Genomic DNA, 14,802 nt, shown 5'->3' on the forward strand with positions numbered 1-14,802 from the left:
TCCTGGGATTATTCCTGCTCAAGGGAAACGTAAAATATTTTTTTTAAAATCATAAACTGATAGCTTCATTGATAAATGTATAGTATTAATAAACAAGAATATTACTCTAAATACACGAACTAACACACTATTAAACAACGAGTAATGTCGAGAAAACCCACTTATAGAGAAAAATATATATGTAAAAAACGGCTCGTTTGGGTTTTTTCTCAACCCAAACGAGCCGTTTTTACATATATATTTTACACTATTAAACAGTACTTCTAGGCAATTGCTCAAGGTTTTACAAATCGTCTAAATATATCAACACTTGATTCTTCTCTTACAATAATAGAACAAATATATTAAATAAATATTTAAATAATAGGTTCAGTCATTACAATGTAAAAGAAAAACAGTTTATAAAAGTTGGATTATATATTTCAACCGCATTTATCTGGTTAACGGCTGCCGACAATGTTTTCGATGACTTTAAGAATACCATTGTTTGTCTTACTGATTTTTTTTCAATGCTGTTTTATTATGTCACATCCTATTTTCTAATCTTTATTTGCTGAAGAAGTGGACTAACTAGAGTGGCTGACGGAAAAATGCATGTTGTGATTACAGAGAGCAAAATAATGCTTTGAATATATCTTTTACGTTCAGTTAAATGACCTTGGCGATCCTGTAAACGAAGATTCTTTTGATGTTAACCATCGGCCAACGAATCAAGAGAAACAATTAGATAATCGAAAAACTGGAAGTCATAGAAAATTAGCACTGACAATGAGCGAAGAAGTCGACGAACTAATTGACCACAGCATCGAAATTGAATCCAACAAAAGGATACGAAAAGAAAATGTGAGATGGTTTACACTGAGCTTTAAGTCCAAAGACATGGAAACAAATGTAAGCACATTTTCATGATTTTAGTATATTTAAATTATTTTCATTTTTTGTTATTTAAATAGAAGAATAAAAAAGTGTCTAAATTAAATATAAATATGTTAATGAATCAAGATAACAATATCTAAAATCTTATTTTATTTTTCAGTTTCATCAGATTAGAGATACCGTGTTCCGATCCAATCTATTGTGTGCCTTCGTTATCTGGTTATTTATTGCTACTTGTCAAAGTATTTTATTACCAAGGTATGTTGCTAAGACATCATTTTATTTCTCCAGTTTTTTACGCTTGATTTATTTTTTAGCAATGACATATTATCGCTTTATATGCCAATCACAGTTTATTTATAAAAAAAAAAAAACATTTTGTATTACATCGTTGAATTCTGTCAAACTATTTCGGCTTTTCATTGTTTGCTTTAATTCTTTATTTTTCAAATTGTGTATTTCCTATATATATAAAAGCAGCAATAGAATGTGGGTTGACATCAAAAGTTTGTGGTATATAGCTACAAGAAACATCCATAAATTCATAAAAAATTATCATAAATATGATTTAGTTAATCTGTTCGTTTGTTTGTCATTGAGCACAAAGCTACACAATGGGGTGCCCGTGCTCTGCTCATCACGGGTATCGAAACTAACTTTCTAGGGTTGTAAGTCCACAGACATACCGCTGAGCCACTATGGTGGCATATAGGTAACTAAGAGCATACATTTTGAGAATACTGGACTGGCTGTTCTAATATACGATAGGTACTCAAATTGAAACTGGATCTTGTTTTATTTAGAACAACCATTGTAGATCACAACCAGTTATCAAATATGAACAGTGTTCAGACATGGAGTACCTGATGTTGCTTTTAAGTATTTTTTTCTAGCGTTACGTGTCATCATTCTGTAAAATGCAAGTGTGGTGACAACAATTTAAATAACATCAGCTGTTTAGAAGTACTATTCACACAAACGTGTCTTGAGAAGACGACTAAAATTTATGAGAGCCACAGGATGCTAGGTCACGAATATATGCAGTATGGGAGGAAGCGTCGCAGCTTTGTTCTTGTTTTGTTTATGAATTTCGTGCAAAGCTACATGAGGGCCATCTACGCTAGCGTTGTAGCACGTTGTTTAAAAACATTTAAATTGCAGTTTTCATTGTGTGTCAGTTATAATAGAAGATGCAATGAATGATACCACTATTAATATGATAATTCGCCCACTACAGTTTGCTTACACGTAGCTTGTGGGAAACAAAATTCCACCTCTTTCGGAACACCTCTTGCATTTTAAAACATTATAAATAGTATGAACTTGATTATTTAATAATGCAGATATGTCTCATTAATATATTCATGTGTCATCACTGGTTAAAAATATTGGTATTTAATTAATTCTCTTCGCGGTGAACATTTTAATCTATCTCTACACAGAATTACATTTGAGCTGAATAGTGTCCGTGCGAGGTAGTAAATATATTTTTTTCACACTCTTCTATATCCCTGAAAATTACGACAGGTAATCTTTGCTTTAAACTTCCCATTATCTTTTAATACGCGAGTTTAGTTTAAATTTCAATTACTTCACACATATCTACTTTCTTGTATATTGTAATATCAGTTCTTTATCGCTGACCTTTCTATGAGATGTTAAGTGCCAGTTTTAATTATTCTATTTTCATCTTCGTTCAGTTGCACCCTTATGAGCATAGACATCCTACTCACGCACTCCGTTATTTACATCAGGAGCCATTTCTCTGTAGATCAGCTGCTAACTTTATGGCTTATAACTACAAATATAGGGAATCAATCCCTGCGGTGAAAACACTGCAATAAGCCATCGCTTAAACAAGAAACAAACATAATTAGGGTCAAATATTAGATAAAAAATAAGCTATTACATACGATTACCAGTTTTAATAAAGTGTTCATAATTAATAGAATATTGCTGCTTTTGATAAATTTAGTGCATTATTTTATTATTCATTTTAATTTAAAATTTACGCTCATTTTGATTATGCTGTCTATTTCTAACCCAAATATGATTTCAGATAATATCGTAGGACTGCAATGCTCGTAATAAAAAACTATAAACTTGTTAACTTCTTTTTAAGATTATTATAATCGCTTAACTAAATACCGTAATAACTGTCCATTAATTTTTTGTTCTCATATCGCGTCGGCCCGGCATGGCCTAGCGCGTAAAACGTGCGACTCGTAATCCGAGAGTCGCGGGTTCGCGCCAGCGTCGCGCTAAACATGCTCGCCCTCCCAGCCGTGGGGATGTATAATGTGACGGTCAATCCCACTATTCGTTGGTAAAAGAGTAGCCCAAGAGTTGGCGGTGGGTGGTGATGACTAGCTGCCTTCCCTCTAGTCTTACACTGCTAAATTAGGGACGGCTAGCACAGATAGCCCTCGAGTAGCTTTGTGCGAAATTCCCAAAACAAACAAACATATCGCGTCAAACTGGATACATTTTGTCTAAGAAGAATGGTATGAATACATTGTAACGGATTCATCGTTACACGTTTATTATAATACATACGCTTGTTTCTGTATAGTTTTCCCTTTTTTTTTTTTTTGCATGTAACGTATATTCTTGACTGTGTACTACGCCCTTCCTCCTGTTCAGGAAAAATTTTGAAAGTGAGAAGTAACAATATTTGTTTACAGAAACGTTCTAGAATATTGTTGCAAGCAAACTTTCATGAAAGCTCTAGAGACTCGTTTAATTTGTATGAAAGTAACGCGCCGAAAAAATTATTAATATTGGCTAGCTACGGTCATTGTGCTATAGGCCTATGAATCGATAACTGTGATTAACGTCTATTAATCGGAAAAATACAGAATTGGACCAAAAACGTTTATAGATTTTGAATATAACAAACCGTTCAATTTCAGAGAATTTCTTCAGACATTAGAATTTCTACGAGAACATTAAGTATCATCATCGGTAAAAGTCAGCCGTGTGAGGCCAATCAAGTTAGTTAGCTTCTTCGAAGTGTGACAATATCAACTTTTAATTAATCTGTTCGTCGTGAACCTGGACTATCGATAAAATATCCAGTTGTAAACTAAAAATAAGACTCAGTACTGTGTGTAACTTTAGAAAACTATTGTATATAAACCATAATTTGTAATAATTATTAGTAATAGCGTTATTTGAAACTGTAGTATTTTTATATTTGTATTTTAAAAAAGGAAATTATGTGTGTCAGTCTTGTTGAAAAATAACATAAGTTTAATACATATTGACATTTAATTAATCACTAAGCTCAAGTTCAAATTTCTGGTTATTTGAAATATTAATACTGAACGTACATAACGTAATAAATCGGAGACTCGACCGAAATAAATAATAATACGTAACAAAATATTTTAAATAATCTTCCAAAAAACAAATTAACAAAAGTATCCAAAATACAGCATAACTTTTATATTTACAAAGTCAGTCACAATTACTACAGCAAAGTTAGGAAAAGCGGAAAGTCTGACGTTGACTTTAAGCAAACATTTTATCCATTTCCCACGAAAGACATCAAGTAAGGAATAGTTAATAACTTTCTTCAAGGATATCACCTTTTTCAAATTTTACAAGTGTCACATTTTTGTACGTATACGTAACCTTAATTTGTATTTTTCTCTCAAATGTATTGTTTTTGTTTCTCCTAGATCCTTGATAATGTTAGCGGCTTTCCTATTGACAACATTGGCACTAATCATCTTTGTTCTGGTGACCATGGCAACAGAATTTTCTCATTTTCCGAAGGCCATTAAGAATGTCTCAAGAAAATTGGACGAAAAAAGATTTTTTCGTAACTTAGTAATCTGTGGAGCTGTATTTGTAATATTTATTGCATCTTCCTCAACAATGGCAAGTACTTCTATAAACTAGAGACAAAAATTTGAAAATATCATAATACTATTCTTGCTGTTGATCGTTAAGAAATGGCCACTGGGATCAAGATTATTTAGTATGTTGTGAAAACAGTAATAGTATCTCTATGGCACTATAAGAATCAAGTATTGTTGTAATCAGTATTAACTATTTCAATTAATAGATATTCCTACTAAATAACTTCCATATAAAATAACTGTTCTTTGTTTTGTTTCTTTTAAGAACAAGAAAAGAATATCAAGTTAAAATGTTTTGCCTATCATTATCTCATTATTTCAGAATTCTTCAAGGATAGAAAAAGAAAAAAAGCAGATTTTGTCACAAAACTGAACTTTTCATAAACACTCAAACTAAGTTACATGTTTGAATACCCAAGTACAGTTTTCAAATTTTCTGTGTCAATTTTTATGCATACACACCTTGATCACACCATTTATTTACCTTACTGTTTTGTAAAATGATCCGGGGGAAGACTATGTGAGTTTTAATAATTTTTCGAAACAGATGAATATAATCATTGTTTTTTTTTTCGACGTTTGAACGTAATGTTTTTATCAGCATTTATTTTCGAAGATTACGTATGTATATAAAAATGTTCGCTTCATAATTATACGTGCCAACCAAATTTTTTTATTTGAAGTATATACAGCAGGACGTAGATTTACGACAGTAGTGTCTCCAGCGGATATTTAAATATTTTCAACAGGTACAGTTTTCTAACAATTATATTCTATAAAAAATATCGCAATTGTTGTTTTTTTATTTATTTATTTACAATGAAAACAATATCATTATACCACCAATATCTCAGTTAATGTTTCACTTTTATGTTTCATTTCACAAGCTTTCGGTCTCAGTACTGAAGCCTTTTATGTTATACATGTTTTAAAGGTCTCCAATAATAAAACGGGGAGAGAGTTCACTGAGATAGTAATTCAACAATGTCTTCTCAGTTGATGACCCCAAAAGATAATTACCAATATCTCATATTAATGTGCGTTTGCCGTCCCCACTCATCTACGGTCAGATCAGGTCCATATAACAGCTGTTTCGTACGTAATTAGGAAAGCGGTCATGAAGTAATGATTAGTAGGCAAGGTTGTGTATTCATGGCTAGAGTACCGCTACCATAAAAATAAATTGCCTTCCGAAATATAGACACACTAAGTTTGTTGTAACAATAAAAAAAATAATTACATGTTATCTTAAAACCTTTATTTTTTTCAGATTGTTTACCAATTTAACAATAGAACTATTTTACCTAAATATTTTTTCTTTAACTGTACATTTATTGCAATGTAAGATAAGATACCTTTATGAAAGGCTCTCTGAAAAATCCGTATACTAATTACAGCAGACGCTAAACCTGACTAAGAACATACGTCTTATACGAAGTTCACCACATACCTTTATCTCTAACAATATTAATTCGAAACTTCGTCAGTAGCTCATCGTCCTTACTTCCAGGAGTATGTCTTCTTCTCCAGAGAGTCCACATAAAAAGCAACTTTCTTCAACTAAAATCATTTAATCCTTATCTGAGTTACTTTATAACAGGGGTTCCCAAACTTTTGGCACTTGCGACCCATGTTTGAAACCCATGTGACCCCTACTTAGGGCTTACTATCAGCAGCTTAATTTTTCTTTTATTTTCTGTGAAGGAGAGGGAAAGAAACATCTACAAAAAATACTTAAAAATTCTGTAATTATTTATTAGCAAATTAAATCACATTGGTCCAACCTGAATTCACAAAAAGAACATATATTTCTTAAAATAATATTAACATAGGTTTGAACAGCTATCCAACCCAGCTAGTGAGATGCCTGATGTTGCATTTCAGCAGCAAGCTTTGAAATTCGTGGCCGAGCGTTTGTTAGAGCCAGTCTCATGTCATCTCCAACATCCAATCTGTTCCTATTCTTTGTTTTTATATTGACAAGAGTGGAAAATCCTGTCTCACACAAGTAGGTAGAAGCAAATGGAACAAGGACACGTAAAGCTATCATGCTGACTTTGGAGTATGACTGATACATAGCGCACCAGAACTGAGTCACGGATTTCACCTTGAAGAGATCACGAGCTGAAGAGTCGTTCCTTAGATCCAGAAATTCATCTTGGATATCATCTGGGATGCTGGATACATCAAGTTCAGTACAAAATGGATTCCTTACCAGGGCCTCCTGTTCCTGTGATAGCTCAGGGAAGTAACGCTCGACTTCCTTTTTTAGAGGCTGAAGATGTTCGATAATCTCATCCTTGAGAAACTGATCCAGTTGGATCTGAGACTCATCTGTCACTCCACAAAGTTTTTCAAACATAGCGATGTTTCCAAGATTGGTTTTCCGACGCCAGTTCTGCAGTTTGGAAACAAAGGCCCGAAGACTATCTTGAAAAAAGGAGAACAAATTGAGCTTGTTCAGCTGGTCAAAAATGTCTGCTAGGTACGCAACCCTTTTATTCCATGCTTCATCTTCGAAGTGAGCTATAAGATCTTTCCTTTCTTGAGTCTCCAGGAATAGCTTTATTTCATCTTTCATTTCAAAGACACGATTAATAACGTTTTCTTTCGACAACCAACGTACTGCTGTGTAGAAGAGAAGGACTTCGTGGTCAGAATTCAATGTCTTTGCATAGTTCTTTGAATAGGCGAGTGTTGAGTGCTTAAGTCTTTACATAATTTACAATTTTAATTACAGATTCAAGTACTTCCTGCAGAGAGGCAGGGAGAGTCTTACTGGCGAGAGCATATCGGTGAATCATGCAGTGAATGCCCTTTGCTTGAGGTGCTAGCTTCTTCACTCTCGACTGGAATCCTGATTTCGATCCCAGCATAACCGGTGCCCCATCCGTACAAACCCCACACACGTTTTCCCATTGAAGATCTTCGTCTTGAAAAAAAGTTGAAACTTTTTTCCATGACATCATCAGCTTTTGTTGTGGTTTCAAGTGCACTGCAGAATAAGAATTCGTCTTTTTATGTCACCTGAATTAATGTATCTCACGAAGACAAGCAACTGAGAACATGAACTTACATCTGTTGACTCGTCGAGCTGAAAGGAGAACAAAGAGGAACCCTTGATTTCAGTCAAAACCTGTTCCTTCACATCCATAGACATTTTAGAAATGCGCCTCTGTATAGTATTATTTGACAGGGATACTTGCTGCATCTTCTTTGCACTGGCTTCTCCAAGAATAAGATTTACTGCTTTCATCATGCAGGGTTTAAGAAGTGTTTCTCCAATCGTTTGAGGCCTTTTTTGTTTAGCAATTTCGAATGCAATCTCATATGAAGCTTCCATTACGGCTGCACTCTGCTCCTGAAACGACCCACTTCTATCGATTCTTTGGCTTTTAAGACACCGTTCTGCAAACCCTTCTTTGCGTGTTCTGGATGTTTTGTCTCGAGATGACGCTGGAGTTTTGATGGTTTCATTGACTCTGCACTCAGGACAGCATGGCACAAAACACACTGTGGTTTCTCGATGCCGTCGTTGGCGAGCACAGTGGTGAAGCCAATGTTGAGGTAGCATTCTGAGTATCTGCGCCGTTTAGCCATGGACACAACTCACCTCTACTGCTTACTTATTTCCTTGTTAAAATAAAATAAAAATGTTGAATAATGAACGCTTTGGCAACTGTAGATCTTACACTGACTACTTGTGGGGGGTGCAGGTAGAGTAATGGTGGGGTAAGTATTGGGAGGGAAGGGAGCGTGGCCAGTCGCGCGATTCGTCATCCACCAATCAGCAACGGACATGTGACTCACGTGTCGACAGCGAGCACACACACACTTAATCACAGCTAAACAGACACACAAGCATACGTACATGCGCGTGCACTCACATACTCGCTACTCACTAGTACACACATACATACAGTTGCAGACACAGACACATTCACATTCACTCACAGGCACGCATACATACACCCATAATATCACCTAATGACATTGAACTAACGTAGCACACGTTTTGCTTTGCACCGAAACAAAAAAAATGTAAGAGCATGAAAATGTAATTGATGAAATAAAATTAATGTTTACTAGAAGTCTGTTTATACATTTTTCTTTTCCGTTTAATAATTTGATTTCTTTCATCCATCTCTCAAATGCTCCCCGGTGGCATAGCGGAATGTCTGCAGACTCATACACCTAGAAACCGGGTTTCGATAGCCTTGGTGGGCAGAGCACAGACAGCCCATTGTGTACCTTTGTTCTTAATTCCAAACACATACACACATTACTCAAATAAAAATGTGTAAAACCTAGTATAATACAAACACCTAATTGTTTTGTAACCTGCATTGGCTATAAATCAAAATTAAAACAAATGTTATTTGTTAAAGTTAATCATTGAAATATTACTTTAAAATTATATTTTAGTTTATTAAACTTAATAGTTATTCATTACGGTTTTTAAAAGCTTAGTGATGTCATTTAATGCTAAAGATTGTTGGTGCTTGTTTTTTGTAGTTTGTCTGCGATAGGTTTTCCTCTAAAGAGTCAAATGATACCTCACTGTACGATCCTGACAGTCCGTATTGTTATTATCCTCAAGTAAGTACTGCTTAAATTCATTTTGTAAAAGTAAAGCGAGAACTGTTATGTGACACAATAAAGTTTGTTTCAGTAAAGAACTCAAAAATACGCCTTTAAACTAGTTTACTAGACTAAAAGACAAAAGAAATATTTATAAAGTCAACATCATATATAAATACTTTACTAAGTGTCATTTTCTTTAAAAACATAGTATTGCGTATTGCTTAAAGATTATTTCCAGGGTTCAAATAATCCAACATTATTTTAATGTTAATGCCGATTCTTTCTCATAATTCACTCTTTAAAGACATTCAATGTAAATTTAGATTGTTCCATCTGTTCTAAAAGTAATCTTAGCTTTGTTAGTGAAGTATCTAGACGGCGTATAAAGTGTGATATTTCATTTTGCAGCGAAGTGCTGAAAACATGGAGCCTATGTAAAGTGTAATATTTCGTTGTGCAGAAAGTGTACATGTTTAGCTTTGGTGTTCTCTGAAATCTATATTTAAAATCATAATTTCAGCATTTATACACACATATAAAATGTCATGTTTCTCATCTTGCTTCATGAAAAAGAATAGTTAACGTTGAACCTCTAAGCAAACTTAAATTCTAAAAGCATAGACAAAAAAGTCTAAATTAATTTATTTATTTGTAAAACTACTCTAGTCAAAAAGTTTTTGCCTTACAAATAACGCGAAATGAAAAGTTTCGTTAATTTAATCCTTTTTAGTTTCAATTATGAAAACATATTTAGATTCTATTAACCGTTACTAAAATGTAATATACTTCAATACGATCTGCGACGAAGTTAGGGAGTACAGCGGTATGTCTTAGGATTTACAATGTTAAAATCAGGGTTTCGAGTCTTCTTGGTGGGCTGAGCAGATAGCCCGATGTGGCTTTGCTGTGAGAAAAAAAACAAAACACACACACACCAATCAGGAACGTGAAATGCGTGAGCCAACTACCTTAAAGACATTTTAATTGTCACAGCACTCAATATATATTACAAAGTTTAAATAGATAATTTGTTCTTGTAATGACTTAGGCATTTGCTGACTGAAAACTCGAAATGTGTTAGAATAGTTACTATGTTTTGTTTCAATATTTTTAGTAATGCTTTAATCTAGCTTTGTTCTGCCAATTTTTCGTTAAATGATTAATAAATTCAACGAAAGCGAAAAGTTATATGAGACGTATTATTCATAATAAAGATAACAATCGCACTGAAAATAGTTAATTCGCAATATATAATATGCATGCAAGGTAATTATAAATTAATTTTTGTGAATTTATTTTCATTATAGATTCTGTTCTCAGCTATGGTTTGTTTGTTTTGAATTTCGCGCAAAGCAACACGAGGGCTATCTGCGCTAACCGACCCTAATTTAACAGTGTAAAACTAGAGGGAAGGCAACTAGTCATCACCACCCACCGCCAACTCTTGGGCTACTCTTTTATCAACGAATAGTAGGAGTGGTCGCCATATTATAATGTCCTTACGGCTGAAAGGGCGAGCAAATTTGGTGTGACGGCTATTCGAACTCGCGATCCTCAGATTATGAGCACATCGTCCTAACCACCTGGCCATACCGGGCCTCTCAACTTTGGAACAACCGATAGATAGACTTATGGAAATAAGATAATGCTTTTACTAGGGATTGAAAGTGTAAATATCGATATATAAAATAAATCTAAAAGGTTTGAACTTTTGCTTTAAAATTATTCATTCTGTTTTAGTTTTAGTCATCAATCAAAATCCAACAACTTTATTAATTTTGACTTTGTATAATTAGCATTTTATATATTTTCTTACTAAATATTTGACTGGTCTTGACAATTTACAAGCACGAGATAATATAAAAGAACTGTCACTCGGTGGGACAGCGGTAAGTTTTCAGACTCACAATGGCAAAATCAGAGGTTTGGTTACCCTCAGTAAACACAGCAGATAGCCCAAAGTGTTCTTTGCGAAAACACACGCATGAAAGAACTACTTGGATAGTGTAGTGCCATCTATTAATTACTAGAAATAATAATGCAACTAAAATAGTATACTAAAAACATAAGGCGTAGTTTTATGTAAAGACTAACTTAAGAAAGCACTGAAATAGTGATACTATTTCGGAGTAATACGATGTACTAAATGCAATTAACCCACAAACAAATAAGATGTAAAAACAATCAATACGGTCCATTTAATGATTTTTTGTTTTTAACTACTTTTTTGCATAAAATATTAATGCAGTTCCTTTAATCAATCTTGCTTCAAATTTATAAGTAATTAGTTTATTATTTATGATTATATTGCGTTTGTCTTTGGCCTTTCGTTAAATAATTTATTCAAGCCAAAAAAACACAATTTGATTTCAGTATTTCGTGTTTACCTGGATTCTGACTATGGTAGCTTGTGCGGCCTTTCTGAAGCTAAACTATTCTCTTAAAATGATCATGTTGGTCGTTATGGTAACGGTTTATCTCATTTTCATCGGAGCCATCTTTGGCAAAGTTTTCGACAGAATCCAAAGCTGTAACAGCAATGAAAAGTAGGTATTTTAGAAATTAATATAACATTACTCTGGTGGTGTTCGATATCGATGTGTATTTTATTCATTATTTACGATTTAACACAAACTTTCTCAGCATTCTTTTTACTGACTCCATTACCAGTGATAAGTAATATAAAATATCTCCAAAGTCAACTGAAGCTAGTTTTCAATGAAGATTTTATATTTCACTTTTTACTATTTCTTAATACGTTCAAATTGTATCAAAAATATAAGAGTCTAATGTAGAAGTTTACAAATATTCCTTGTCACAATGAGATCATACACGTGTATTTATTTTATAATAATAACGTTCTAGCAGTTTGCATGCAACTCTAAAAGTCCAAGTAATGCCACAGTAATGCCGCTAAACATTTTTTGCACTTCCAGCTTTTGGTGAGTTATGAAAGCGAGAGTCGATTTTAGGTTTGTGTTCAAAACCAGAAACAACTGCTATTGCTGACTTGTTGCCTTCTCTGTATTTATTACCTCAGAATAAGGAATGGATATACCAGAAAATTAGATATGTTTGACCTGATCATGTACCCCTTGTGCACACAAGGTCCGCTTCAAATTTGAAAAGTCAATGTCAGTTTCATTTTTGTTTTTCTTTTCATTTTGTTTCATTTTTTTATTCATACGTTAGTATATTTTCTTCATTTGTAAAATCCCTTGATGGTTAACGGTAAATTTAGGGACTTACAACGTTAAAATCCAAGGCTCGATTTGTGTGGTTTTTGTCTAAACAAACAAACATTCATTTGTAGATTCTCAAGATGTGCAAAAACAAATTTTGCAGTCCTTACGAAAATAAACAGTTTTTAGGAATTTGTATCTTAATTTCTCTAACCTGTCTTGATTTCCTTGTTCTTATCTTGCTTATCCTTTAAAATATTTTCATCTAATTTAAAAAAAACAACAAAAATCCTGTTTAGCGTTTTTCTTTGAAGGATATCGCGTTTATTTTGCTGCATTACGTATTTGATAAATAGGAACAAAATGTGGCTTTCTACGGAAATAAAGTTTTAAAAATTAAACCGGAAAATGCATCTTTGTATATTTGAAAATTTGCTTTTATTTAAGTCCTAAAATTATTCATTATTCATTTATATAAGAAGTGGTCACATTAAACTAAAAATTAAATTCACCTTTCTTTCACCGTTGTTTGGCATTACCTGATAATTAATAATCTTGCATTTCTTTAATAACGCATAATAAATTTTATTGAATGTTAAATATTTTCTATGAACGATTGTAGAAAATATTCTGTTATATCGAGAAAAATATTACCGATCACTATCCGAAAAAAAATTTTTTCGAAAAAAAATTCATTTCCCAATAAAACTTGTGGTGTTTGTCTTCCTTTACAATTCGGTGGCTGGTGATGACTAGCCGCCTTCCTTCTAGTCTTACACTGCTAAATTAGGGAAGGCTAGCGCAGATAGCCCTCGTGTACCTTTGCGCGAAATTAAAAAAAAATCCTTTACAATTAATTTGAACCTAATTCGGACACACTCTGATATTTGTATACCTGCTGATAATATTTCTCCTAACTTATTATATTGTCTTGTTTTAAGTAATATTGAATATAAAGTAGAGTGAAATTCCTTCTACTATAAGATAAAACGGTTTAAATTCCATTTAAACAGTTTACATTATCTTACACCTTCTTCTAGGTAAGGGGTCCGGCTTGGCGTAACTGTTAGTATGCCGGTATGTAAATCCTGCTGCCGTAAAAATCGTGCTTCTTATTTTGAGAACATGGACGCGTTGAAGAATGATGTCAAAGCTGTTCACCATTCCACTAAAGCAAACTAAGAATTAGTATTGGTTGTTATTTACCAGCTCAATTCTCTGTTATCTATCAATTCAACTTTAAAGACGAATATATGCAGATAGCCCTTGTGCAACTTTGCTTCAATTTCTGAAACAGTCTTCTGGATAAGGCATTTTACAGTAACGCGACTAGTGGTAAAACTTTATGCAGAAGAAAAGGTATGCCGAAGCCTTGGTAAACAGTGTAGTTTTCTCAAAAGCTTAAATAGTTTTTATTTGTGGAATGAGTTTTGCTGCTGTACTACTCACTACGTTTCACAGAAACTGATGTTTTTTAGTTTTCTTCTTGGAACGCTTGAATTATTTTGTAAGTCAAAACCGTATACACGGATTCCCAAACAAATACTGTTAGCACTTTCTTTCACGAGATTTTTAACTTACAAAAGTAAAACTATATGTATAATAGCTTTGCAGTTCTAAATTACAAGTAGACATTGTTACCAAGAGCTAATATTGTACAAAGTAAATATTTTCTTGTTACCTTAGGCTTATAGATATAAGTACTTTTATTATGTCTCACCAGAGAGACATACGGATTTTATATAACTTCTTCTTCTAAACACTTTTCAATCGAGTGGCTTTCCTTCATTCCTTGGCGAATTTACCTGCACCTTGATATGGGCATACGTTGGTCCAATAGGCTCAGAAGCCTTTTTATTTTATCTAGGCATTTTCAAGGATATTATAAGTTCAAATAATCAAAAATATGTATTTGAGGAATTGTGCGATCATATTTACAGTAATAAAATTGGAAACTGGAACACAGAATTTTACGTATTCAGTACATTGTCATAAAAAGGATCTCCCAATATTTTAGGGAGGTCAGCATAATTTGAGGATCTGAGGTTAATTATTCGGCTATATTTGAACAAGTTTCGCACATTAACAAACAAAACTCGTGAACTTATCGAGTTTTAGTAATTATAGGTTAAGATGGCAAGAAAACATAATTTTAGGATTTTTGACAATTTACTCTGCCGTATTTTGGACAATTTACATGGGACTGATAGAAAGATGCTTTCTTTTTTTACAGGTCCCATACATATGCATACAAAAATTTGTTATTTGCTTATTTTTGGTCATTTTCAGAAGGG

At 33.3% G+C, this 14,802-nt stretch overlaps 1 protein-coding gene across 3 annotated transcripts in view; it reads left to right on the top strand.

The window, feature by feature from the left end:
- The window catches only part of LOC143252898 (adenylate cyclase type 8-like), a 220,061-nt gene that overhangs the window by 174,197 nt on the left and 31,062 nt on the right, over positions 1–14,802 (top strand). For all 3 annotated transcript variants that reach the window (XM_076505721.1, XM_076505723.1, XM_076505722.1), the window contains 5 exons: positions 649–891; positions 1,037–1,134; positions 4,560–4,761; positions 9,258–9,341; positions 11,700–11,872. In XM_076505721.1, the coding sequence (XP_076361836.1) occupies positions 649–891; positions 1,037–1,134; positions 4,560–4,761; positions 9,258–9,341; positions 11,700–11,872 (800 nt within the window). The remainder of the gene's footprint in view (positions 1–648; positions 892–1,036; positions 1,135–4,559; positions 4,762–9,257; positions 9,342–11,699; positions 11,873–14,802) is intronic.

The sequence above is a fragment of the Tachypleus tridentatus genome, chromosome 6, assembly GCF_004210375.1.
Source record: "Tachypleus tridentatus isolate NWPU-2018 chromosome 6, ASM421037v1, whole genome shotgun sequence".
Taxonomy (NCBI): domain Eukaryota; kingdom Metazoa; phylum Arthropoda; class Merostomata; order Xiphosura; family Limulidae; genus Tachypleus; species Tachypleus tridentatus.